General features: G+C 47.4%; 1 protein-coding gene across 1 annotated transcript in view; it reads right to left on the bottom strand.

The window, feature by feature from the left end:
• Positions 1–26,031, bottom strand: part of Inpp5d (inositol polyphosphate-5-phosphatase D) — a 112,655-nt gene that overhangs the window by 25,318 nt on the left and 61,306 nt on the right. Inside the window, exons 5-11 of the mRNA XM_006984234.4 lie at positions 25,782–25,922; positions 19,827–19,914; positions 14,380–14,460; positions 14,212–14,283; positions 12,690–12,813; positions 3,447–3,553; positions 1,113–1,215 (exon numbers count right to left, since the gene is read on the bottom strand). Of these exons, the coding sequence (XP_006984296.2) occupies positions 1,113–1,215; positions 3,447–3,553; positions 12,690–12,813; positions 14,212–14,283; positions 14,380–14,460; positions 19,827–19,914; positions 25,782–25,922 (716 nt within the window). The remainder of the gene's footprint in view (positions 1–1,112; positions 1,216–3,446; positions 3,554–12,689; positions 12,814–14,211; positions 14,284–14,379; positions 14,461–19,826; positions 19,915–25,781; positions 25,923–26,031) is intronic.

Here is a 26,031-nt window from a genome sequence, read left to right as displayed (position 1 = left end):
GTGTGTCTCTTGGCCAACAGAGAGACAGGAAGCCAAGAATCTGAATAACAATCGCTGCAAACTCTGCTTCCCAGGCTCTCAGTGGCCACATAGAGACCTTCCCATCCTGCCCATGTGCAGCAGGGCTCCAGCCTGCCCCACCCATGTGTCTTCTTCCAACAGGGCATTCCTGCCCTGTACAGTGAAAAGATCCCACCACGTCCAACCAAAAGAACTCTTTACAGGCAGACAAGAAAACTAGAAATTTCCCCATGTCACATGCATGAACTCTTAGGAGTGAGAGCCTAAGGAGTTAATAATAGTCTAAGATACCTGTTAAATTTGAATTTCTGGTAGATGGGTGATTTTTAGAATAAGTATTCCCCATGGAATGGATGTCTGTCTAAGATTCAGATTTAATTGGACATCTTCTAACTATTTATTTCTAGATCAATATTTATACCAAAACATTATATAGTATAATTGACAATTAGCATAATGTACATATTTAATGTAATATGTGATAATATATAAGTAATAGTATATATATATATATATAGCCCAATATATATTTTGTATTTTAGCTTTTATTTCTAGCTGAGTACTTATACCAAATAATTATTTAAATATTTCACTTACATATTTATCATATGGACTATATTACCATATATTTAGCATATATATTTGCTGTTTATTTACTTCTAGCCACAACCTATGCTAAAAACTTATACATTATTTACACAGAATTTAAACTGAGGGCCATTTACCTATCTATCCATCTACCCACCCATCCACCCATCTATCCATCCACTGATCTTTCTATCTCTCCCCTTACTTCCTCCCTACATAAATCAGGGTCAGACTTCTTTCTTCAAGACCTGGGGTCCTTTGGCAAGCTACAGGACTACTATTGTGGCTACTCTTGGGGTGCACTAGTCCTAAAGCTCATTATTTTTCTTGTTCATCATCATTGGACAAAGGTAGAATTCTCCAGAACAGAGGTCGTATAGATGGGACCAAGACCAGGACTATGAACGAGAGATGGAGGCGCCCCCTTGAGCCATCTGCAGATGCTGAGGCAGGAAGGTGGACCCAAGCGAAACTGGTAGGAGGGAGGGGGCACAGGGACCCACCCATGTTCCAAGTGCCAATGAAGATGGTGATCATGTCGGGCTCCGGCTGCTCCGAATGCTTGTTCTTCATCTGCTGCAGCAGCTGGCAGAAGCCTTCTCTCTTCTGGAGGAGGAAGGGCAGATAGACTGAGAAGGACCTCCACCTCCCTGCACATTGGCTTCTACAAAGGATGTGGTCAGCTTAACAACACTGAGGGGGTGTTTTATATATATCAGACTGAGTTTTCTATATATCTCTGTAAACAAGAAGAACAGCCACCTGAAGAGAGATGTTGTTTCAAGCCATGAGCATGTGGCTTCTTGGACCCAGCCATTCTGCTGCAAGGGTGTCATCTGAAGCCAAAAATTAGAAGCTGCACCAAGATCCAACCACATCAGGGTACTGCAGCGTGTCCATAGGTAGGGGACTCACAGATAACTATGTTTTACACCATTCCTAAGCTAGAACTCCATAGAGTTTTAAAATTATGGTACAGAAGTACCTTAGCCACAGAGAAGTGGCCATGATACAACATTAGTTATGAGAAGCTACTTGGTAAATATGGTCTGGGTGCCACCACTACACTATCATCTTAAGAAAAAACATGCATGGGGCATGGGAATTCATGCCTTTAATCCCAGCACGTGGGAGGTTGAGGTTAGAAGGCTGCCATGAGTTCAAGGACTGTGCTATATAGTGAGTACCAGGCTAGACAGAGCTACATTGCAAAATCCTGTCTCAAAAAAGCCCAAACCAAAGCAAAACATAAAAACAAACAAAAAGCCCTTAAGACACCTGGAAGGGGATAGTCCAGCATCAGTTAGTGGTGAGTGCTGTTTTTGTTTTAAACTTTTGACTTTTGTATTTGAAACTTAAAAAAAAAAAAACCAATGAGACTGAATTACTTACTCAATAAAAGAAAATTTAAAGAAACTAGGGCCAATGCAATGACCTGGCAGGCGAAGACGTTTGCTGTGGAGCTGAGTTCAATTCTTGGGACTCAGATGGTAGATAGAGAGAACCGACTTCTGTCCTCTGAGCCCTGCGCATGCCCTGTGGCACGTGCAAGCCCCACCTCCAAGTACATAAATCCAACATTTTTTAAAAAGAAAACTTAACAAAACTAAGCAAAGACAAGAGAGTACACCAAGACAAGAGCCTCCCTAATCTTTTGCACGTATTTTTCCTGTGTTCACAGTGGGCCATGAAGCTGACTTGTCCCTCTCTTAGTCAAGAGGGCTGTTGTCCATGGGGCAGCTGGTTTTAAATGAGAGGATACAAAATTTCAAGTAGTGCAATATGAAAGGCCGGATGCCTGGTGTCCCTGGTTACAAAGCCAGCAATTTTATATGATTCAGCCTCATGACTGCGACTCTCATGACTGTCCACTCCAGAACTCCAGCTCATCAAGACATAACAGCAGCTTCTCTACTGAAGCCTGTCTTTAGCTGAGGCTGGCAAGAGTCGGTGTCTCAGCCCTTTCGATTGGGCAGCCACAGGGCAGAAATAACTAGTTTTGGACCTGTGCTCCTCAAGTCCAGAACACTGCCCAGCTGTGTGACCTCTCTCTACTTCCTGTCATCTGTCTGTACTCTCTCTCTCCACTGTTCCTGTCGGCCCAGGCCTGCCACTGTTCCCTCATACTCACTCCCAGGCCAGGTGAAAGTAGATGCCTGGGGAACTTGGCGGCGTTACCTCCGTGAGACTGTACAAGGATCCCCTCCTCCTCCTCCCATTAGCTTGTCTCTAGTATCTGACATGCAGGGTCAGCCACATGTCAGGATACACACACTATCTGCTCTTCCATCCATTTTTCATGCCTCATGTAAATGGTACTGATGAGCATGGCCAGCAGAGCCTCTGTGTGGCATTCAGACCATTTGGGGTGACTTCTGAGGTGAGCAATCAGAGGGCAGAGAACCACATCCAGGGGTTTTCTCATGGCCCTCGTTTCTCTTCCTCTGTCAGCCATGATGGGAGAGGCACCTGAGTGGGGCAGAGTTTCAAAACAGAAGTCCTCACAAGGAAGTATTGGTCAGGATTCAGATTTAAATCCAAAGCTGACCCAAAGGACTCCTAAACCTATTTAGGAAAGACTATTACTTGAAGCCTCCTGGCCAGCTCCTCAGCACTGGGCATGAGGCAGGGGATTCCTTCTCTCAGCTGAAGACAGCACTTGGCAAAGAACTTGACAAATTCCAGCTGGTCCAGAGCCTGACCACCTAAGCTCAGCTTCCAGCTGTGAAAAGGGTGCTCTACAACCCAGGGAGCTAATGATTGCACCCCCTGGCACATCGCCGTCCTCCAGACACATGTCCCTTCTTGCCCTCCATTAGATATCTATTGTCACTTACTTTAGAGTCAGAAAAAACGTATTCCTTCCTCAGGATTTTCTCCTTCTCTGTCTCCACCAAAATCACCAGCTTGTTCAGGAACTTCTGGGACTTGATGAGCTGCAGGACTTCAGAAAACCAAGGTTCATTGAGTCGTCATCTGCTCCTTCAACATGTCCAATGTCTACCACATTCTAGGCACCCAACCCTCGACCTGACCCTCACATCCCGGGCTAAGCCCTAGGGGCGCATTCTTGAGAAGTGTGGTACCCACAACCGTCTAGAAGTGGCTTCACTACACGGACTGTGTGACTCTGTCCATCCTTTGATCTTTCTCCCTCTGTGCCACTCTGCTTGCCCGGCTCCTGTCTGTTCCACTTCGTTTGTGAAAAACTCACATAAAAGTTGTAGCTTTCATTTCTTATCAAAAGTGGAAGGGCTAGGGAGGTACCCCAGCACTTACGAGCATATACTGCTCTTCCAGAGGACCTGAGTTCAATTCCCAGCGCCCCCATCAGGCAGCTCACAACCGCCTGTAACTCCAGTTTCAGGGGGATGTGACTCCTCTGGTCTCTTGGGGGCATCTGCACTCTTATACACAGACACATACACACAATTGAAAATAATAAAGACAAAATTAAAAATGAGCAAGGCATTGGTGGAGCATGCCTTTAATCTCAGCACTTGGGAGGCAGAGACTGATGGGTCTCTGAGCTTGAGGCCAGCCTGGCCTACAGACAAGTTCCAGAATAGTTATAGCTACACAGAGAAACACTGCCTCAAAAAAACAAAAAAGAAAGAAAAAGAATTAAATCATTCCATAATTTTTTCCCCTTTAGTTAATAGTACCTTTCCTCTCCACCTTCCTCCAATGTCCTGCCCCCTAAAGGCAGTTAATTTCAAGTTTCTCAATTAACTCTTTGGAAGTTTATCACATTTCTTGTTTCTTTTTCATTTTAATTTTTTAATTTTATGCGTGTGGTTATTTTGCTTGCTTGTATGTCTGTGAACCACATACATGCAGTACCCTTGGAGACCAGAAGGGGGCATTAGATCTCCCCCCAACCCTGCTTGACCAGAGTTACACAGGGTTGTGAGCTGCCATGTGGGTTCTGGGAATTGAATCCAGGTCCTCTGCAAGAGCAACAAGTGCTCTTAACCCCGGAGCCAACTCTCCAGCCCCCATCCCGTGTTTAAAAAAAAAAAAAATCCTCAGCGTCCTGGTCTTGAGGTTTCATTTGAAAACATTTTCTGGGCTCAGGAGATGGCCCAGGGAGTAAAATCATTTGCCTCGGTGACCTGAATTCCAATCTCGAAAACTAAGAAAAATCTAGATTCAGTAGCACGCTGTGTTCCTCCAGGGAGATGGGAGGTGGAGACAGAATTACCTAGAAACTCGGGAGCCAGCCAGGAGTATGCACAAAGAGGAAGAAATGAGGTGGAAGGCAAGACTGACTCCTGGAAGCTGTCCCCTGACCTCCACACAGCACACAGCCACAGCTCATGCCCACACTCATGCACACCACACACACACACACACACCCCATACACACACACCCAACACACACACACACACACACACACACACACACACACACACACACACACACACACCCAACACAGGAAAGATTGCCTATTACATATCAGCTTTCTACTGTAGAAGGTGAAGGTTTAGTTGGGTTTTTGTCGGTTTGTTTGTTTTGGTTGTTGTCGTCGACACATACAACCTTGTGCTCCCCCCTGACTCCCTACCGAACATAACTGCAGTTCCCCATCATCTTTCCAACACCATAGCTGAACACTCAATGCCGTGTCACCGTGACTGTGACGAGGCTCCTGACAGACCAGCCCCCGGTCTTTTCCTTTGCTCTTCTTTTCCTGAGTCGGCCTCAAGAACCCCTCCCTTAGCTGAGGAACTATTGACAGGCAGCTGCTGGGGGGGGGGCAATTTTCTTTAAGGGTATGGCCCCGGGTAGGCACCAAGACCCAGGGCGTGGCCTCACTCCCATGGGCAGCATCAACTGGACTGACTCAGTCAGAGGACGTGGAGTTGGGAGGAGGGCTGGGTGGGGGTGGATCTAAGAGGCGTTGGGGAGGAGTGTGGGGTGAATATGTTCAAAATACACTGCAGACATGTATGAAATTCTCAAGGAATAAAAACGCCGTGTTAAGCTTTCCCTGGGTCTTTGTAAGTGTACAATTGTCCTGCTCTTTTCTTTTCTGATGGTGCTGCGGGTCACGCTGCACACTGAGCTACCCTGTGCTACGTGCTTTCCTTGATTCGAATTCTCCTTCCCACCTGTAACACTCATTCCCGCATGGCTAAGCACTCTCTGCTGCCTGTGTCCTGTGTCTAAGCACTTTCCCAGAACCTCTAGGTCTGGTGACTTTGAGGCCTGATGAGAACCTGCCCTCTTCAATACCCTGGAATCTACCTTTTTTTCCCTCTTGTGGGACCTTTCTCACGTTCCATGTCATCCTCTTTCTTTGTTTACGTCTTCATTTTGACACAGTAACATCCCCTGTTAAGAACTATTTTCTAAGAACTGTCTGACTTTTAAATTAGCATCTATTAACATATCCATTCATTGTAACATCTTCATTCACACACATGATGTACTTAGATAATTGCACAGTTACTCCATGTGGCCACCTCTCTGCTCCACCTTGGTCCCCTTTTCCCTTAGCAGTCCTCTCTGCCTCTCTCTGTCGCTGTCTCTCTCTCTCTCTCTCTCTCTCTCTCTCTCTCTCTCCCTCCCTCCTTCCCCCTCCCTCTCCTCATCTCCAGTTCCATCCATTTTCCTATAAATGGTATCTCATTGTTCTTTACGGCTGAGTAATATCCATTCCATCACACACAGGAACATTTTCTTCATTCGCTGGTGGGCACCAAGGCCAGTTCCATAACTTGGCTATAATGAACGCGGCTACGATAAACATGGGTGTGCAGCGGTCACTATGATATTAATCCTCTGTCAGATGAACGGCTGGCCAAGATTTCCCCCATTCTGTAGTCTGCCTCTTCGCTCTGTTAACTGCTTCCCTTGCTGGCCAGAAGTACTTTAGTTTCACAGACTCCCATTTGTCAATTTTTGCTGTTTCCTGAGCTACTGGAGTTCTTTTTGGGGAAGTCCTTACCTGCGGCTAGGCCTAGTGGCTGACACCATAACACCAGCCCTTGGGAGGTGAAGGAGAGGACGAGGAGTGAGTGCCTGGGCCCCATGAGGCTGTCTATTTGCATATTGGCCTGCTTTTCCTATTTTCCTCTAGCACTTGCCTGACATGCGTAGGACCTTGTGATCCTCATGACTGCGAAACTAACTAAACAACCAACCAACCAACCACCTCGAGCACTGAGTCTCTAATCAGAGTCCCCGGTAGACTTGTCACAACTAACAGAGGTGGAGGGGTTGAGTATGTCCTTTATGACTCCAGTGGGAAAGTGTCTAGAACAGTGCTTCTCAACCCGTGGGTCGTGACCCCTTTAGGAGTCAAACAATCTATTTATAGGTTGCCCAAGATCATTGGAAAACACAATATTTACATTATGATCCATAACAGCAGCAACATTATAGTTATGAGGTAGCAACAAAAATACCACTACCTGAGGAACTGTATTAAAGGCTCGCAGCGTTAGGAAGGTTGAGAACCACTCTCTAGAGGCGTGTGAAGACCTCCAGGCTTCTCCTCATGTGCTTTTCTCTTGTGTTGAGCTTTCTTTGTATCCTTTCAATTTAACAAGTCCTATCCAGAATGGGGTCCCATGCCGAGTCTTGGGAGTTCTCTGAGCACCCACAGAAGCTGGGGAATCTCCAATGTATTCTATTCTACCTCACTCCGGAAGTTCTAGGGCCTTTCCTTAGAACTCAGTGTTGGGGGGCCCCCCACTGTCGGAGGTGCCTTTTCTGTTGTGCTGAACACTCAGGACATTCTCACCCTGGATATGTGTGCTATTCGGTCGGTGACTTGCTTTTCTGGGGTCTTTGATGAGCTTTTCTCTTTCTCCTCATTTTTTTACTAACACTTGTGGGGGTGAAGTCCCTGAGCCAGTGCATCAATTAGAAAAGCATGCTGTGTACAACGGCATGTGTCAGGAGACTGAGTGAGGAACACCACCATCGGGTCAAGTTTGAGGTCATCCTAAATGGCATAGTGAGTTCCAGGCTAGCCCGGGCAAGCCCAGGCTAGCCCAGAGTCATTAGACTCTGCCTCAGAAGATGAAAACAAAACAAACCCACCTATGAGAACTTCCCTCGAATTTACCTTTTTATTTTTTCAATGTTTTCATTCTATTTTTGGCAGGACTGGGGGCCTCACACATGATAGACAAGCACTCTACATTCTCTGGCCCTTTAAATTTTTTATTTTAAAAATCTATTTATTTCTTTGGATTTTTGAAACAAGGTTGTGTACAGCTGGGGCTGGTCTGAACTCCTGATCCCCCTGCCTCTGTCCCTTGTGCTGTGCTGAATGGTTCTTCCTTTTTCTTTCCTCTTTCTGTTAATTTAAAATTTTTAATTAAAAATTCTGGGGTTTTTTTTTCTTTGAGACAGGATCTCTTTCTATGTAGTCCTGACTATCCTTGAAATTTCTACATAGACAAGCCTGTCCTCAAACTCACAGGGATCCATCTGTCTGCCTCCCAAATGCTGGGATTAAAGGCATATAACACCACTCCTAGCTTTAATTAATTATTTTTTAAAAAAATTTTTCGAGGCAAGGTCTCTCTGTGTAGCCCTGGCTGTCCTGGAACTTGCTCTGTAGACCAGGCTGGCCTTGAACTCGGAGATCCACCTGCCTCTGCCTCCTGAGTGCTGGGATTAAAGGCGTGTGCCACTACCACACAGCTAATTTAAATTTTTATGTAATGTGTATGAGTGTTTTGCCTGCATGTATCTGTGCACCGAATGTATGCAAAGCCCATTTGGTGTGGTAGCCGAAGAGGGCACTTGGTCCCCCAGAACTGGGCCACAGATGATTGAGAGCTGTCGCGTTTATGCTGGAACCAAACCTAGGTCTCCTGAAAGAACAGCCAGTGCTCTTGGCTGCTGAGCCCTCCCCAGCTTATTTCAGTCTTATGTTCTTATCTCATAGTCCAACCTCCTTTTATCCATGTAACTCATCCCCTCATGTGTTTTGTCTTTTCATTCATTTTTGTCATGCTCCCTTCGTAGCTGCAAGCTCAGAAGAATAAAAGACACCAAATCTTGAGCCATTTTCAACTAAAGATAGGTGTCAGTAAAGAAGCCGCCATTACATTTTTGTAAGCTGAAGAGGAGATGACTGAGATTTGCAATTTTGAGGTTGAATTGTGAAATTTCTGGTTTCTGTAGGACCTGAAATAGTCATCATTGGTCCTTTTGTATGACACAAGACGAATTGTTGTGTACCCTCGTTTAAAGTGTAGGCTGGAGAGGCTCAGTGGTTAAGAGAATATCTATGTCTGCAGAGGATACGAGCTTGTTTGCCAGCATCTATGTTTACAACTGTCTGTGACTCCACTCTAGGGAATCTGACGCCACACACACACACACACACACACACACACACACACACACACACACAAATGTAAGTTTATAAAAAGGAAAGTAGAAGCTTCCCAGGTGCTGAGATTGTAGACGTGTACGACAACATCCAGCTTGCACTATTACTGTTGTTACTTAATTAATTATTATTATTTTTTGAGACAAGGTCTCATTATGCAGCCCTGACTGGCCCAAGGCTCACTGTGTAGATTACATTGGCCTTCAATTCATGAGGAGCCGCCTGCTCTGCCTCCTAAGCACTGGGGTTAAGAGGCTGTACCACCATACGCAGCCTCACGCGATTACTTTGAACAGCATCCGGGAGGGTACAGTCCAAGGTCATCTGGCAACGTAGGATTTTGTTTGAAACATTAGCTTATTTGTATTTTCTGCTTTCTTGAAACCAATGAGATAGAGATTACATACGGAATGCAGGTGGTGTCAGGAGCATCGGGAATTCTAGACCAGCCTTAGCTACACAGTGAATTCAAAACTAACTTAGAAAACATGAGCCTCTGTTTCAAAAAAAAAAAACAAAAACAAAAAACCCAACCAACCAAATAAAATAAAACATCCACAGAAAGGAAGCCTCTCTCTCTCTCTCTCTCTCTCTCTCTCTCTCTCTCTCTCTTCCTCCTCTCTCTCACATTTTCCTGTTGTTTATTTATTTTGATTGACATGGAAAGCTACTTATATATAATGGCACACAGGAGGCTCTGAAACGTGGGTACCGTGTGGAATGGGCGTCTCTGTCCAAGGAGCATGGGCAGTAAGTCACACAACAGTGGCCACGGCACCTAGCACCGAAACCCAGTTCTCAGCACTTCTCAGGAGTTCAGTGCGACCTCATTAGCTGTCACCGGTGACCCCGCTGCAATGGATCTCTTGACCTACTCTCCTTGCACAAGTGGCATGCACTTATCTAAGCCAGCCGCTTCTGGCACAGGCTTCCTGTTCAAACATCTGCCGCTGCCCAGCTGGACGCGGTAAGGCGGAGCCCTGGCCTGATGCTGTGAGCTCAACCTGGCAGCTTCTTACTGCAGAGTCCAGGGGCCCTCCTTCCGGATTCATCTCCCCACCCTCCACCCCCATTCCACTCTGTCCTTAGAGCATGGGAAGGACACTTGTCAGTGTCACCGCGGGCAGCAGCCAATGCACCAAGCACCCTCTCCACGCCGGGCGGGCACCACATGTTTTGATCGTCATCCTTTTAACCCTTGTAGCAGCACTACAAGATGCGACTGAGGAGCAGAGAGAAAGCACCAAACCACATCACAGGCTGAGCTGGGAACTCAGCTCTGGACTTCTAATACTGCTTGTGGTATTTATTGATGGGTCTGAGGACCCAGGACCCCAAAACATAGCACCTTGACAGAAGGGATGGGGAGGCAGAAAGGACTTTCTAGTCTGTCTTTGAGCTGGTGATAGAGCCCTCACGTGACAAGCATGCTGTCCATACCTGGAGGCAAGGACTCTTACTGTCAAGGACAAAGGAGGCTGAGAGGAGGCTGAGCTCCCAGGCATGGCCGAGCTCCGCCCACTGCCCTAACTTCCAGGCCCTCTGTGCTGACAGTCTCCAGCTCCCCACTCCTCCCAAACCTGCCGGCAACACTCTGCTCAGCCATCCTCCCAGTCCCGGTTTCCCTGGGAGGGCTTCCACGTCACCTGAGACTTAGATGTGAGCAATCCATTCTCCTTCCTCTTGGTAATCAGTCCTGGCTTCTGCCAAGAACGTAAGACGCAAGAGCGAAAAAGAGACCTTTTCCTCCCCGGGACTATCGTGGTCCTTCCCTACCGCTGACAGGGCCAGTGCCCAGGAGGGGCTCAGGAGAGGAGGTGCAGGGTCAACAGGCCCCGTCCTCAGGCCCTGCTTGGACATTCTCCCCTTCAATGCAGAGCAGTGAGAGCTGTGCAAATCGCCCTCATAGGCATGAATTCATGGCTTCTCACGCAGTCTCCACGTGGCATCCACTGTCATCATTCCCATTTTACAGACAGACTGGAGGCACAGAGAGGTTAAGAGGCTGATGTGGCACAGCTGGCCAGAGGTAGAGCCTGGATTTGAAGGTGAGCAGTCAAAACCTCATATCATGGTGATGAACATTCACCCTCAGAACCACCTGTGGCTCTAACTCAGCAGCATCAGCGTCTAGCCTGAAACTTCTTGCTTGGGAGTTTTTCCAAAGTCCTCTTCATGAGATACCTATCTTGCCCGGGAGGCTAGAGCATCCAAACCCCGCTTCCTTGCCCTCCAGTTCTGTTCCCACAGCACCCCCGGCCCATTTCCGCTCACCTTCAGTACCCTGTGTCATTCTACCTCGTGGTGTCTGCCCTCTCTGAAGACTCTTCCCTCAGGCCCCTGCCTCTGCTTCACACCCCGAGGTCTCAGCTCATACAACCTGAGGTCTCGGCTCACACACTCATTGCTTAAAAGGGCCAGCCTCCTGTCTGCTCCCTAAACCATTCCTTCTTCCCAAAGGACCTCTACATATCATGCTGTTCTGTTTTCTTCAAAGCTTCCAAGTAGCTGAAACCACCGGGTCAATAGATTTATCTGAGTACTTATTCACCCTCAACGCACCAGAATACAAATTTCACGTGGGCAGGGACCATATGGGTCTCTTGCTGCCCTGGATACGGCTCTGCCCGCAGCAGCTTCTCCATCAAGCTGTGGTGGGGATCATTCTCACTGTGTGCATAAACACTGGCCAGCGTGACATCCGGAGCAGCCGCGGCTCAGCCGTGCCCATGGGAACAGCTGGTCTGAGGGAGGCTAGGTGCTGGGCTGGAAGCCACGTGTGGTTGCTCAATCTTTCTCATCCCTGAGAACCAGAACCAGAAGCTGAGAGAGGTGGGTCAAGGTCCCTAGCTCCTGAGTGATGGAGCTGGGATGGGGATTTGGACCTTTTAGACGCAGAGTTCAAATACTTCAGTTCCACAGGGTTAGAGCTTTGCTAAGGGGTGCCAGCCCAGCAGCTCTCCTGGCCACGCCATCAGTGCAGGGCCTGTTCCAGCAGTGAGGTGACTGCATGCTTGTAGGGACGAGGTGAACAGTCACACACAGACACATGAAATCCCCATGTATACACACAGGATTGCTATGGGACAGTTGTGACAAGTAGTTAACTTATAAACTCATTTCCAGGGGTATTGGCAGAGTATGCAGGGGAGACCCCTGAGGTGTGTCCGGATAGCAGGAAAGGAATGCCATAGGCAGAGAGACGCTCGGAGAGCACTCAGGGACAGGGACCACTCTCAAAAATGGGGGAGGGAAGCTGCTTTTGCTGACAGTTGCTGTGGAATCCATAGGCTCATATATTTGAATGCTTGCTTCCCAGTCGGTGGAACTGTTTAGGAAGACTTAGGAGGTGTGGCCTTGTTGGGGGAGGTGTGGCAGTGGGGGTAGGCTTTGTGCATCCCTAATTAACCCTCTCTCTGCTTGTGAATCAAGACGTAGGTAGGTAGGCTCTCAGCTACTGATCCAGTGCCACGCTTGCCCGCCTGCTGCCATGCCCCCCATTATGACGGCCATGGACCCTAACCCTCTAGAACCATGAGCCCCACATCAAACGTTGTATTTTGTAAGTTGTCTTGGCCACGGTGTTTTTGTCACAGCAGGAGAAAAGTAACTAAGACACTTGTTGTTGACCAGCTGGTCATTTGTCAGAGTCCCCGCACAGAACCAGAACATGGCGTGTGTGTTGAGGGGATGGGGTAGGATGGGGAGTGGGTGGCTTACTTTTTTTGTGGCTGTAGAACTTGTCCTCGGAACCATCCTTGGATTTCTTAATGATGAGTTTCCCAGACTCGACGTCCACTTTGAGATGCATTTTCTGAGGAATGCCCAGGGACTCTGACTTCACCTTCGGAGTGGGAGAGATGCAGTCAGCGGCTGGGCTCTGGGGACGCCGACTCTGAACCATCTGTCTACATGGCTGGGGAACCCTGGGTCAGTGTCCTAGGTAGGGCTATCTGGCTCTTATTTCTAGGCCTTCTTCACCCTGGCCTGACACACGCGTACCCCACAACTCCCCTAGATTCCACAGCGTGCCTGAAAATGGCTCACACTGAAGATGAGCCAGGCTTGCCCATTGTGCAACCCAGCTGTCCCCAACAGATCCGGTGGAGGGAACAGATGAACTGTCGGGAAATGGTTCATTCACGGATTAGTTTGACAACAGTTATTAATCTGATGTGTCATCTACTTCTGGGAAGCATCTTACTAATAGATTCACACTCTGGGGCCTTGTTACAACCGCTAATTGAGCATCTACCAATAATAATCACGAAGAAGACACTTGCCTGGGCATGTTCAGAAAATGAAAAATCCAGGCTGAGTGTGGGGACACATTTAGGTGGAGGCAAGAGGAGGCTGGGTGGGGCCCTATCTCAAACAAACAAACAAACAAACAAACAAACAAACAGGAGTGATAGAGGAGTCGGCAAGATGGTTTTGTGGGTAAAGGAACCTGGCACCAAGCCTGGTGACTTGGAGTCGATCCTTGGGACCCACATGGTGGAAGGAGAGAACTCATTCTTGCAAGCTGTCCTCTTACCTCCACATTCTCATTCTCTCTCTCTCTCTCTCTCTCTCTCTCTCTCTCTCTCTCTCTCTCTCTCACACACACACACACACACACACACACACACACACACTAAAAACAAACAAACAAACAGATAAATGAATAAATAAATAAATAGATAAAAGTAAAATTTAAAAAACAAGGTGGAGGAAGAAAGTGGAAATCTGTCTGTTGTGGGATTACTTTCAGGGAGAAGGAGGGCTTTGGGGTGGCTAGCAGGGTATCTCATGAAAGTGGGACTAGATTGGGCAGGAAGCACCAGGATTATTGGGGGTCCATAAAGAAAATACACCTTTCTGGGTCTCAGCCAGTCATTTTTAAGGAAATCACAAGGATTATTTTCTCTAACTGTCCCCTCCCCCAGACACTGTTTTATAAGCAGTCTGAGACCCTCAGCTTTATGTTACTCCTCCTTCCCATTTTAGGGGTGACAAAGTTTAAACCGTCTTGGGACCAGTGAGGAGCTCTTTCTCTACAGGCTCCCCATAAAGGGGTTCGCTGATGCATTCAGGCAGCCATTTTAACGTTTGTCCACTTTCCCAATGAGCTACTGTCCTCTGCCACTGGGTTCCGCGCCCTTCTATAGTCAAGTCAAAATCCTCTTTTCACAGGAAACCCAGTGGCCCCCAAGGGTGGTAGCTCTGCAGGTCAGGCTCCAGTCCTCCAGAGTCAGCTTACCTCAAAGGTGACTGGAGGGATGAGGGAACGTCTGCTGGGAGACTCAGAGCCCTCGTGCAGCAAGGCCTTGACCTGCGGATAGCAGTGATGAGTCAGAGTCACAGGAAGGCAGAACCTGGGACCTGGACACTCTAACAATCAAGGGGTGCTGTGGTACCCCGTGAGTACCTTATCTTCAATGGAAGACAGGAGACTTGTCAATTGGCTGAGCTTGGCCACCATGTTGATGGGGTTGGCTTCACTGGGCACCTAGGAAATCAAAATGAGAGCAAATGAGGTTTGGCTGACCATGAGCTGTGTGGTGGGCCCTGGACACTTCCCATGCTGCTCCTCGTTCCGTCTCCCACCCCCCAGCACCCCTGTTTGAAGACAAGGACACTGCGGTATATATAAGCACCCCAAATTCTTCGTGGCCAAAAAATAGATCTTCAATTCTTCTCTTTAACTCTACCTCACCCACAGTGCTTCTCACCCCACCTACACAGTCCTTAAAACTCTGGGGCCGTCCTTGATCATCACCTTCCCGCCCTCCTACATCGCCTGAGCCTGTTTTCTTGCTCTACTTCCAAAATATACCCATCCCCACTGCCTAAGCCCTTGCTGGTTGCTTCCCACGGCAGGCAGAACCGCATGCAAGCTCCACACCCTGACTCTGAAGGTGCTGCAGGCTCAGATGCTCCACTCTGAACCACCCTCCTCCTGCTCCTCCTTCTCCTCCTCTTCCTCCTCCTCCTCCTCCTCCTCCTCCTCCTCGCTTCCGGTCTGCCTTGAGCTCTACTTGCTAAGGAATATCCAGAGGCTTGGATCTCATCTGGGAAGGGCATCTTGCCATCAAGATCTCAGATCCACAAAGAGCTCCTCCCTGACTACCACAGCTCAAAAGCTCCCCGGTTGTCATGGTCAAATCACCCTGCTGTGGTCCGTATCAGTCACTGTGGGATGAAGCTGTTGCTTTCCACTGCGGCTTTGGTGTATGATGCCCTTGCTGGAATGTGGGCTCCAGCAGGATGGAGACCAAAGGCACAGTGCTCAGTGTCTGCAATACTGGTGTCTGACCAACAAAGACGCTCAACAGACCTGTTTAGTGAACAATGGAACCAAAAACCTATAGTCGCTTATCCAAAGACAAATAGCTAATAAACGGCAGACTGGGTCTGGTACCCATGCATGCTGGGCCTGACTCCAAGCATTTATTTTTAGAATAGACATTTGCAAGGCTGAGGCATGAACTGCATGAGTGAGGTCCAATTCAAGTCCAAGCATTGAAAAAAGAAAAACCAAAACAAAGCTAAGTGCTGAAATCTCTCTTTTACCCAGGACGTGCTCCCCTGCTGGAGAGGCGGGGTTGCCGAGGTACTGCCACTGCCTACGGGAGTAGGATGGACACCCAGACCTGTGTGTGACTAACTCGAACCCTCAAGAGCTCATGCTCTCAGCCAGGCTACACTGGCTTTTGATTTGTTTCGTCTTCTGTTTGCTTGAGACAGGGTCTGGAGATACAGCCCAGGCAGCCTTCAGCTTTCAATCTTTCTTTCTTAGTATCCTCTCAGCTGGGCTTAGAGGTCTGTGCCACCAAACCTGGCTTTCCCTGTGTAGCCCTGGCTGTCCTGGAACGCATTCTGTAGACCAGGCTGGTCTCGAACTCACAGAGATGCTCCTGCCTCCCACCCTTGCCCCCCAACCCCGGAATGCTGGGATTAAAGGTATATGCCACCTCTGCTCTGTTCCCCTCTGTGCAGGGTAGGACATTATTGAATGGTCAAGGAATAAGCCAGCGGGGACAAGACTGAACACAGGCCCCGGGGGCCAGTCCTCTATCCTCTACCCCTGTATCAGGTCACTCCTCTGGACTGTAAGGTCTGAGGGCCTATCAAGACAGATATTCTTGGGGCTGAACAGATGGTCGGTGGTTAAGAGCATTTCCCAGTCTTCAAGAGGACCTGAATTTAGTTCTCAACACCCATACTGGACATCTTACAACTGCCTGTAACTCCAGTTCTAGTGAATCTAACACCTTCTTCTGGCCTCTGTGGACAACTGCACACATCACACACACACACACACACACACACAGACACACACACACACACACACACACTAGCTGAATGTGATGGTGCACACCTTTAATCCCAGCAGATGGATCTCTGTGAGTTTAAAAAAAAAAAGATAAACATTTGAAACAAAGATAGACATTTCTCTGCTTTTTGAGGGGTTAAGAGTGAGACTCGAATTCTACCCCACATAGAGGATGCCACCCTCTACCCTGTCACAACTCTGTCCGGCTTCCAATTGCAAGCACAGTCATCTGTGCTGCCCGCTGGTCTTGCCCTGGCCACTGCAGACCCAACTCTGGAGACCTGGTCTCCATCCTTACCTATTTCAAAGATCTGGGACGTGCTCTCCCATTCGAGCTATTTAAATGGGCTGTTCGGCAGCACCCATTTGCCTAGACTTGCATTTACTTTCTTAGAAATTAACCCATCCTTCACTTCAAATACAGCGAAGAACCAGTTTCCCCCGCTCTGATGAATATTTTTAGTTGTATAAATAGAACACAAATATATTTTCCCTGTAAAATCTTTGTGGGAGACCAAAATAGGCTACCTCAAAATATTCTTCTCCGGCATATTTCAAGATGGCTATTCAGAGCAACTGCAGACAGGAACAGCTCTGAAAAGCTGTCCTGCTGTAAAACAGATTATAGCCAGCTCTGTTAGGAAGGCCAAGGGTGACGGAGAGGAGGGTCTCTGCCCTCTTCTCCTCTGCCTTGCCTGGTACTAGGGAAGTGCGCGTGCACAGGACACTTGGAGCAGGAAGAAACTAGCATGACCCTTCACCTATTTGGTTTTCCTCTTCACTTTTTTTTTTATTGGAATCTTGTTATGTTGTCCATACTGGTCTAGAACTTATGGGCTCAAGTAATCCTCCTGCCTCAGCCTTCTGAAGAACTAGGACTCCAGCAGGTACTACCTTGCATAGTTCATCTATTGTCAAGGCTGCTCTGAAGACAACCTATCTTTCCAGGAATTGCCTTCCTTATGCTCCCAAGAACCGCACGGCCACTCGATTTCAGCTTGTCAGGCTCTAAGCCCTATCAATCCACCCTTTTTGCCTGAAGGTGGCCTAAAAGTTGCCATCACAGGGCCTTTCTCAGAGCCCCACATTTTTGTCACACTCCCACTTATGTGCATAATTAACTGTCAGCTTGTTCTGGAGTCTCAAAATATTAAACCTTCAGATTAATTCTAACACCCCTACAAGCTCACGCTCCTTGGCGGGCCCAAGTCTCTCCAGTCCCACTGGTCACATGGTGGTTTTCAGCATCCTCTGGAGTGAAATCCTCCTGGCTGGATTTCTGCCTGTAGCCTTGCACCCTCATTCCCACACTGCTCTGTAACATGCTGTCTCCAAACAGCCCGCGAGAATGCCGGGAGCTCACACCACAGCAATGTCTGCACCATGGACAGAATTCTCTCACTGTATCGTACCACATTTCACCATCTTTCGCCATCCATCTGATTTCCTGTCTTTATTTACAGAGACACAGAGTCAGTACCTACCCTTGTCTGTGCCTCTCAGTGCCCACGTGATCCCTAAACCAGCTTCCCACACAGAGGACTACTTGAAGGATGCAGGTAGTCCTTTCTTCTTTTTATTTTTTTTTTGTTTTTAATTCTTCTCTCATACAATTCATTCCCACTGCAGTTTCCCCTCCCTCCTCCCCCTCCTCCCCCTCCTCCGTTCCTCCCCAGATCCACCCCTCCATTTCCTTTCAGAAAAGAGCAGCCAACTTTCCTATACAACTCATCTGCCCTTCAGAAAACCCGCTTCTACTCTTGCCAGCAGAGGAGCGGGGTCCCGAGAGTGTCACAGTTACTTCCAAAGTCGAAATCACCTGCTGCCGTCAACGTTTCTCCTATCTGATAAGCAAGAGAGGAGATGAACAGCATGTCCTGGTTACCCATCAGGGGCAGCTGATGTATGCATGACCTCATGTATAGGGTCTATTTCCTACCTACTGTCAATGAGCAGCCGGGGTTATAGTCTTTCCCCGACTCAAAAACTAGGGTAAAGGGGCCGGGGAGAAGGCTTAATTTGATCATGTGCCTGCCACGCAAACATGGGAGCCTAAGTTTGGATCTCTGGCATCCAGGAAAAAGCTGGGCTTGGTGGCAGGCATCTGGAACTCCAGCACTGGGGGGTGGGGTGGGGATGGAATGAGGGTTTAATCCTTGAAGATTATTGGCTAGCCAGCCCAGTTGAATTTAAATGAGCTCCAGGTTCAGTGAGAGATGCTATCTCAAAAGATAAGGTAGAGGGCCAGCAAGATGGCTCATCAGGTCAAGGTTATGGCCAAGGCGTAATGACTGGAGTTTAATTCTGAGACTTAAATGGTGGAAGGAGAGAACTGACTCCGGAAAGTCCACCTTCACGCCTGTGCCATGGTACATGCTCATGAGTGCGTGCGTGCGTGCGTGCGTGCATGCGTGCGTGCGTGCACACATACAATAAAGAAATAAAATGTAATAAAAAGCACAAGGTGGACAACAAGTGAGGAAGACATCTGACATTGACCTCTGGCCTTCACATGCAAGTACATGTACATGTGTGCACACATACATTATGAACATGTACGAAACACACACACTCTCCTTTCACATACACAATAGGTTTAAGCCAGGTGTGTTGGCATATGCCTATAATCCTAGCACTTTGGAGGCTAAGGCAGGAGATGGAAAGCTGGAGGCCAACTCCCAAAACCAACAAGAAACAAACATCATCGGAATAGGGCTAATTAATTTTTATCTGTTTTATTTGCTGCCCCTAGTATTTACAGCAGGTAATACCTGCGGTTTTGGAGATACCGGATTCTGTCCTTTCTGACCCCAAACCATGCTGTGCTAGTTCATTTCCTCACTTTTTTTTTTCTTTTCCTGGAGACAAGGTTTCTCTGTATAACAGTTCTGGCTGATCTGGAACTCTCTCTGTAGACCTGGCTGGCCTTGAATTTACAGAGATCTGCCTGCTTCTGCCTCCCAAGTGCTGGGATTAAAGGCGTGAGACATCACCACTCAGCTACATGTTCTCACTTTTAACAGTGCCGTAATATAAGGATCTAGGTCCTAGTTCTTGCTTGATTTTAAGTTTACTGAGGGCACTAAAAAAATATAGCTAGATAGACCTATGCTTAATTTGACCCTCGTCTCCTACCCAGGCACAAGCAGCTGTGGAGGAGGGCAGCACCATTTTCTGGCCCCCAGGGTTAAATGTATGAAGAACTCTGGGACCTCATGGTTTCTTTTCAATTTCTGAGGAGAAATGACAGGAACAGCCCTGCTTGCCTCCTCATCCAACACCAGGCAGTTTGTCTGGTGGGCACACTGTCTGAAATCAGAGGCTGGCACGGGGAAATGCCTTCACAGGTCGGGGTTCCACCCCCCCCACCCCCCCCCCACCCCCCCACCCCCCGCACGTGCGCCTCAGCGTTTACATTAGATTAGCAGGACATGGGCGGGCGGGCGGCTTCCGTCTGCCTTCAGAGTCCCTGGGGTGCTCACCAGCTCTTCCCTCTCTCTAGTGTAGCAGTTTCATCTTTCCAAACCCAAACTCCTTACCTGGGGTCGCGTGCGAAGGCCTGGGGAGAGCTGCTGGTCAAACAGCCTCTGCAGAGACTCCAGGGATGGGAGGGTCCTGATGACTTCCCTGGAAGCAGAGGATCAAGGTAAAGTTCAAGAATTAGCGGGAACTAGAAGCACTCAAGGCAACACAGGCTGCAGACAGGTCACACCCCAGTGGCAAATCCCATAACCCTCCCCAGCAGGACATGCCCAGGCAAAGATCAGTCATCCTGTCAGCCTGGCCCACCCTCCCACCCAGACCCCCCACCCTTTCGATTTCCACCAGACTGGAGTATAACCCACTCAGCATTATGTAGCTGTAGAAAACGTCAATCTGGAAACACGAACTACTTCAAAATCATTTAAGAACATCTTCCCAACCTTTAGTGTTTGTGGAATCACAGACACACACACACACCCCTCATTAAAAATGCAGATGCCTAGGCTTCATCATGATTTGGTCTGGAGAGCCAATTTTTTTATTCATTTATTTACTATTTGTGTGTGTGTGTGATGGATGTGTATATATATGTGTGTGCATATGCATGCAGAGGCTTGAGGCTGATATTAGGTGTCTTTCTCACATTCCACTTTATGTTAGGGAGGCATGGTTTCTTGATGAACCCAGAACTGGCCAGTTCAGCTAATCTGTCCAGCCATCTTGCTTCAGGGACTCCCTGTCTTTGCTTCAGGCACACTTCAGAATCACCAGTGAGGCACCACACCCATCCGTTCTTTATGTAGTAACTGGGGATCTGAACTCTGGTCCTTAGGCTTATGCAGCAAGAACTTTATCCATTGAACCGTCTTGCCAGCCTCCTGGAAAACGTATTTTAAATATGCAGCATATGAGCAACACTGAATGGACTCGGCAGATAGAATTATATATTTATATGTATCTATGTAACCATAATAAAGAACACAAGATGGGAATTTGAGTGAGTGGAGGAGACTTGGGAGGAGTTGGAGGGAGCACAGGAAGGGGAAATGATATAAATACAGTATTAACATATGAAATTCTTTCAAAAAATGATAAAGGAAGCTGGGAGGTGGTGGCGCACACCTTTAATCCCAGCACGCAGGAGGCAGAGGTAGGCAGAGTTCTGAGTGTAAGGCTAGCCTGGTCTACAAAGTGAGTTCCAAGACAGCTAGGAAAAAAAAGAGGACAATGAAAAATAAATAAATAATTCGACTTTGGGGTGCTGGGTGGAGTTCCCTGTGTTCAGATTCAGATCTCCTGGCAGCTGGAGTTTCCAATCTGTAGATAGTCCCAGAACTAGGTTAGATGAATTCTCTAGTTCCCTCTCTTTGTTATTGTCACATCCTTTGAAGCCTAGTGGGAAGTCTTAAGTTTGATTTTTCACTTAGCATTTTATAAACAAAGCAAAAAACTGTCTATGTTTCTACATGTTTAACATTCTGAAGTTTTCAAATTAAACTGCCAAGAGATGTGCCCAAATCGATGTCTAGAAGTTTAGGTTAGTGTGAGATCTTTGTTATTATAAATACTGTTCTGAACAGTGCTGTTCGTATGCCTTTCTTTTCTTATTTCCCATCACAAAGTCAGGAGAAGCAGGGATCGTGGCTGTCTTTCAACACGGACAACCTTGGGACGGCACGGTGGATGGACTGCAGTGGATGGACTGCCATCCACAACCCTTGGGACAGCACGGGGGGGGGGGGGGGGCAGGGTCTCATGTGACCCTCCCTGGCTGGCCTCAAACTTGCTGTGTAGGGAAGGATGACCTTGAACTTCTGATCCTTTTGCCAAGTGCTGGGATTACAGGTATGTGCTGTCTGTCACACACGGTCTAAGTGGCCTTTGGGATTGAACTCAGGCTCTGCGTGTGCTATGCATGCACTCTCCACCAGATTCTCTCTCTCTTTTTACGTCCATAGTTATGTAGTTAGTCCTACTTTAGGACTGAGCATGCCTGGGGTCCTGAGTGGGCTTCTATATTGATTTCTAATGACTTTAAGTATTTTTCTGTGGTTGATTTCTACTTTATTTCTCTTTAAATAAACTGCCTGTCTCTCTCACCAACTTTCCTTGGGGAGTTTAGTCATTTTCATACATTGTTATAAAGTTTACTTAGTGCTCCTAGGTAAATCTAGACACTGTGCTTTTTCATTATCACACAATTTTCATTCTAGATGTATTAGATGCCACTATAAAGTGGTTTATAACTTTTTATCCCCTATTACCTTTTCTCTAGCTAGCCCTTGTATAGTACAGTTAGAAATGTATCATTAATATTCACTAGTGAGTCATTATTTGCTCATTAAAAATTTCTCTCTCTCTCTCTCTCTCTCTCTCTCTCTCTCTCTCTCTCTCTCTCTCTCTCTCTCTGTGTGTGTGTGTGTGTGTGGTGTAGGCACACATGAGTGTGCAGGTACATCTGTGCCTGTATGGAGGCCAGAGGAAGATGTCAGGCGTCCTTCTCTATCCTCTCTTTGCCGTATTCCCTTGAGACAGGGTTTTTCACTGAACTTGAAGCAAGGCTGGTGGCCGGCCAGCCCCTGTGATTCTCCAGTTTGTCTACTACAGTGCTGGGTGGGGTATGGGTGAGTTCTCTTTTGTTTGTTTGTTTGTTTTTCTAAGACAGGGTTTCTCTGTGTAGCCCTGGAACTCACTCTGTAAATCAGGCTGGCCTGGAACTCAGAGAGCCATCTGCCTCTGCCTCCTGAGTTTTAGAATTAAAGTTGTTTATCATCACCCACGGGTTGTGGGTGATTTAAATTTTTTTTAAACTTATGTGCATTGTTTTGCCTGCATATATGTCTGTGTGAGTGTGTCCAGTCCCCTAGAACTGGAGTTACAGAGTGTGTGAGCCGCCATGTGAGTGCTGGGAATTGAACCTGGGTCCTTTGGAAGAGCAGCCAATGTTCTTAACTGCTGAGCCATCTCTCCAGCCCCATGGGTGGGTTTTTTAAGCTGGATATGGTGGCACATGCTTCTAAACTAAGCCTTGTGGTAGCTAAGGCAAGAGGAGAGAGAGAGGTCAAGTCAGGATGAGCTAAGTATTGAGACCCTGTCTTAAAAAGAAGAGGAAAAAAGGCAAGTTTTAAAAATTAGAAAAAGGGAGGCTGGAGAGATGAGTCAGCAGTTAAGAGCCGGCCGCTGCTGTGGAGAACCAAGTTAGAGTCTGAGGACCCACGCAGAGTGGCTCTCACGGTCCTATCATTCCAGTTTCACGGAATCCGTTGCCCTCTTCTGGGCTCTCTGGACCCAGGCATGCACATGGTACACACATACAGATAAGGAGGCGCACACACAAGTATACACAAGTAAAATAAACTTAAACATAAAAATATAAAACATAGAAGTGAATTTTTGCCTATCTGAGCATCTATGTAAATAATTCCTTTATTAAAAAAATTTTTTTAAAATTTATGTTATGTATACAAGTATGGGCACTATTTATATGACTGGTGTCTACAGTGGTCGAAGAGGACATCGGATCCCCTTGAACTAGAGTTACAGCAGTTGTGAGCCTCCCTGTCAGTGCTGGGAACTGAGCCCAGGTCCTCTGCAAGAGAAGCAAATGTTCTTGATTACTGAATCACTCCTCCAGCCCCCTCCCCATGCCTTTATTTGTTGAATCTGTCACTAAATTGCAGTTTTCTGTATGTTGACTTCATCTTAGTTCTCAGAACAGGATGCAGAGGAGGCCCTCAGTTAGTGCTTGCTAGAGGGTAGGTGAACACATGAATGAGTGAATGCACCTACTGTTTAACCAAAGCACTTTCAACACTGGGTTTATAGGGGATACACCTGCAGGGATGTCAGGGGGCAAGGGAGCAATTTGTTCCATCTCTCCATTCAGCCAAGTCTCCATGCCAGTGAAGAAATGTGTCAAGAACATTCCAGTGTTTTGAACGACTTGAAGTTAATTATTCAGTAAATAGCGATACGGAAGCTATTTACACTGATATAATGTGCCAGAGAAGCAGGCACCTCAGGGAAGCTGCCGTCACCATAGAGACGAGGTGAGGCAGGTGCTGGGGACTCAGTGTTGTAGGGAGCCGTAGAAGGGTCTGGACAGACTGTAGCAAGGACACAGCAAAGGTCAGAACCTGTGTCCAGGCAGAAATAACAGCTTGTTATGAGCCGTCACAAAATGATACATATTTATATATTTTCAAGAAAAGGCCATTTGTGTGTGTTTCCCCCATGTGATAAATGATTTGTAACAATGGAACAGAATATAGCAGGGAGACCTATAAAAATGACAGCGCCGAGTCCAGCTGCCTGTATGACGGCATCAGCTGAGGAAGCCAGGTCACCGAAACAAATGGCTGGCTGGCCAATCTGACGACTGCCTGGTTTGTCACAGAAAGCATTTTGTTGCATTTACCAAGTTCACTGCCTGTGCCTTTAAATAGAACAGTGAATTAGATTACTGATGATGACAGACTCGTTTCTGAATATTAACCAAGCTGAGATTGGTACAGCACCAGAGAACTGGAAACTGCTGAAAGTATACCACAAGGTGAACTAGTACAGGCCAGTGGCAAGCCCTCAGGCATGTGAGATGCTTCCCCGCTCTCTGTGAGGGATTTGTTTTGGCTCGGTGGCTGTTTTCAGTTGCTTCCTGGTGTTTCTTTTCCACGCCAGGCTATAAGCGTTTGAAATATTCCCTGTCTAATTCCTCACACTTCAGACCAGCCTGACTTGGGTCTCCTAACAATAAAAATGTAGTTATGAGGTTGGTTTTTTTGCTCTTTGAGACAGGGTCTCTCTGTAGCCCTGGCTATCCTGAAACTCATTACATAGACCAGGCTTTTCTCAAACTTACAGAGATCCACCTGCCTCTATCTCCCAGGTTCTGGGATTAAAGGTGTGCGCCGCTAGCGGCTCCAACCAAAGTGAAATTTAAAATGTACAATCAAAAGAATTTTTAAAAAATCGTGCAGGGTGGTGGTGGTGCACACCTTTAATCCCAGCACTCGAGAGGCAGAGGCAAGTGGATCTCTGTGAGTTTGAGGCCAGCCTGATCTACAGAGCAAGATCCAGGAAAGGCGCAAAGCTACACAGAGAAACCCTGTCTGGAAAAAACAAAAAACAAAACAAAAAAAAAAAAAATTGTAAGTTTTACCAGTTGGTCAGTCATTCAATAACTTCAGTACTGGGGAATTGATGTTTCCATGAATCGGCTTACTTTAAAAACTTCTGTCACCAGAAGACTGCAGCCATCACCACCCACATACAAAATGACTTTAATTTATTTCCTGCTGGTGCCATTATGTGCTCGTTGAATGTGGAGGCTGCAGCAAGGAGGAAAAGTGGTGGCAGAAGCCTAAAGGGCTGGGTCAGACCGCTGAGATAGCTCAGCGCATCGAAGAGCATCTGTGCAAGTCTGACGGCCTGACTTCAATCCCGGATCCTACATAAAGGTGGGAGTAGGGAACCAGCTCTGCAAAGCTGTCTTCTGTCCTACACATACAGCATAGCACATGTGTGCCCCCCCCCCATAAAAAATATATATATATTTAAGGACCGGGTCCTGAGCAAAGGAGCTGGCAGTGTCCCCGACCTTCCTTTACGGAGAAACTGCCCGTAATTAACTTGAGTGAAAACAAACAAAAACATCAGCAAAACCTAGACAGGATCGGAACACTTGTATGGCACGCACAAGGCTCTGCGCCCCCAGCATGCATACATACAACCCCCCAAAATAACCACAAAGAACAAACAGATAAGCAAGCTTTCCCAGCCCGGTTAGAATGAGTCTTTGAGAACAGGAGCTTCCAACAAGCATGGAGCTTCCCAGGCTCTGCCCACTGTCCAATTACTGAGTGCAGCAGAGACATCTGGAGAGAGAGGAGAACCCGGGGTCGCTTCAGTGAGTGCCTTCTCTTCCCATTATCCACTGGCTCCCATCCCCTGTGCCCCCCCCCCACCTCCTCCCCCGCCGCCGCAGCCCTGCCTCAGGGGCCTCCATCCATTACCCGTGGAGTTCCTTGCAGAGTAGTGAAGTCAGTTTCTTCAGGTGAGGGAGGTTGCTGGAGCCCGTCTTCACAAAGTCAGAGTCCAGGACAAGCTGATTGCTCACATAATCCTGGATGGCTTTGAGATGCTCCTCTGGGAGCCTGAAAATCAAGAAGAAAGTGAAAGCCTGCTTCACCTGTTCCAGCCACAGCTGGAGACACCTAATTGGTGACAGATTGGAGATACCTAATCTTTGGTTGAGACATCTTT

The sequence above is a fragment of the Peromyscus maniculatus genome, chromosome 13 (assembly GCF_049852395.1).
Source record: "Peromyscus maniculatus bairdii isolate BWxNUB_F1_BW_parent chromosome 13, HU_Pman_BW_mat_3.1, whole genome shotgun sequence".
Lineage (NCBI taxonomy): Eukaryota > Metazoa > Chordata > Mammalia > Rodentia > Cricetidae > Peromyscus > Peromyscus maniculatus.
The sequence above is the reverse complement of the archived record's forward strand: the minus strand, read 5'-3'. Positions and strand labels throughout refer to the sequence as shown.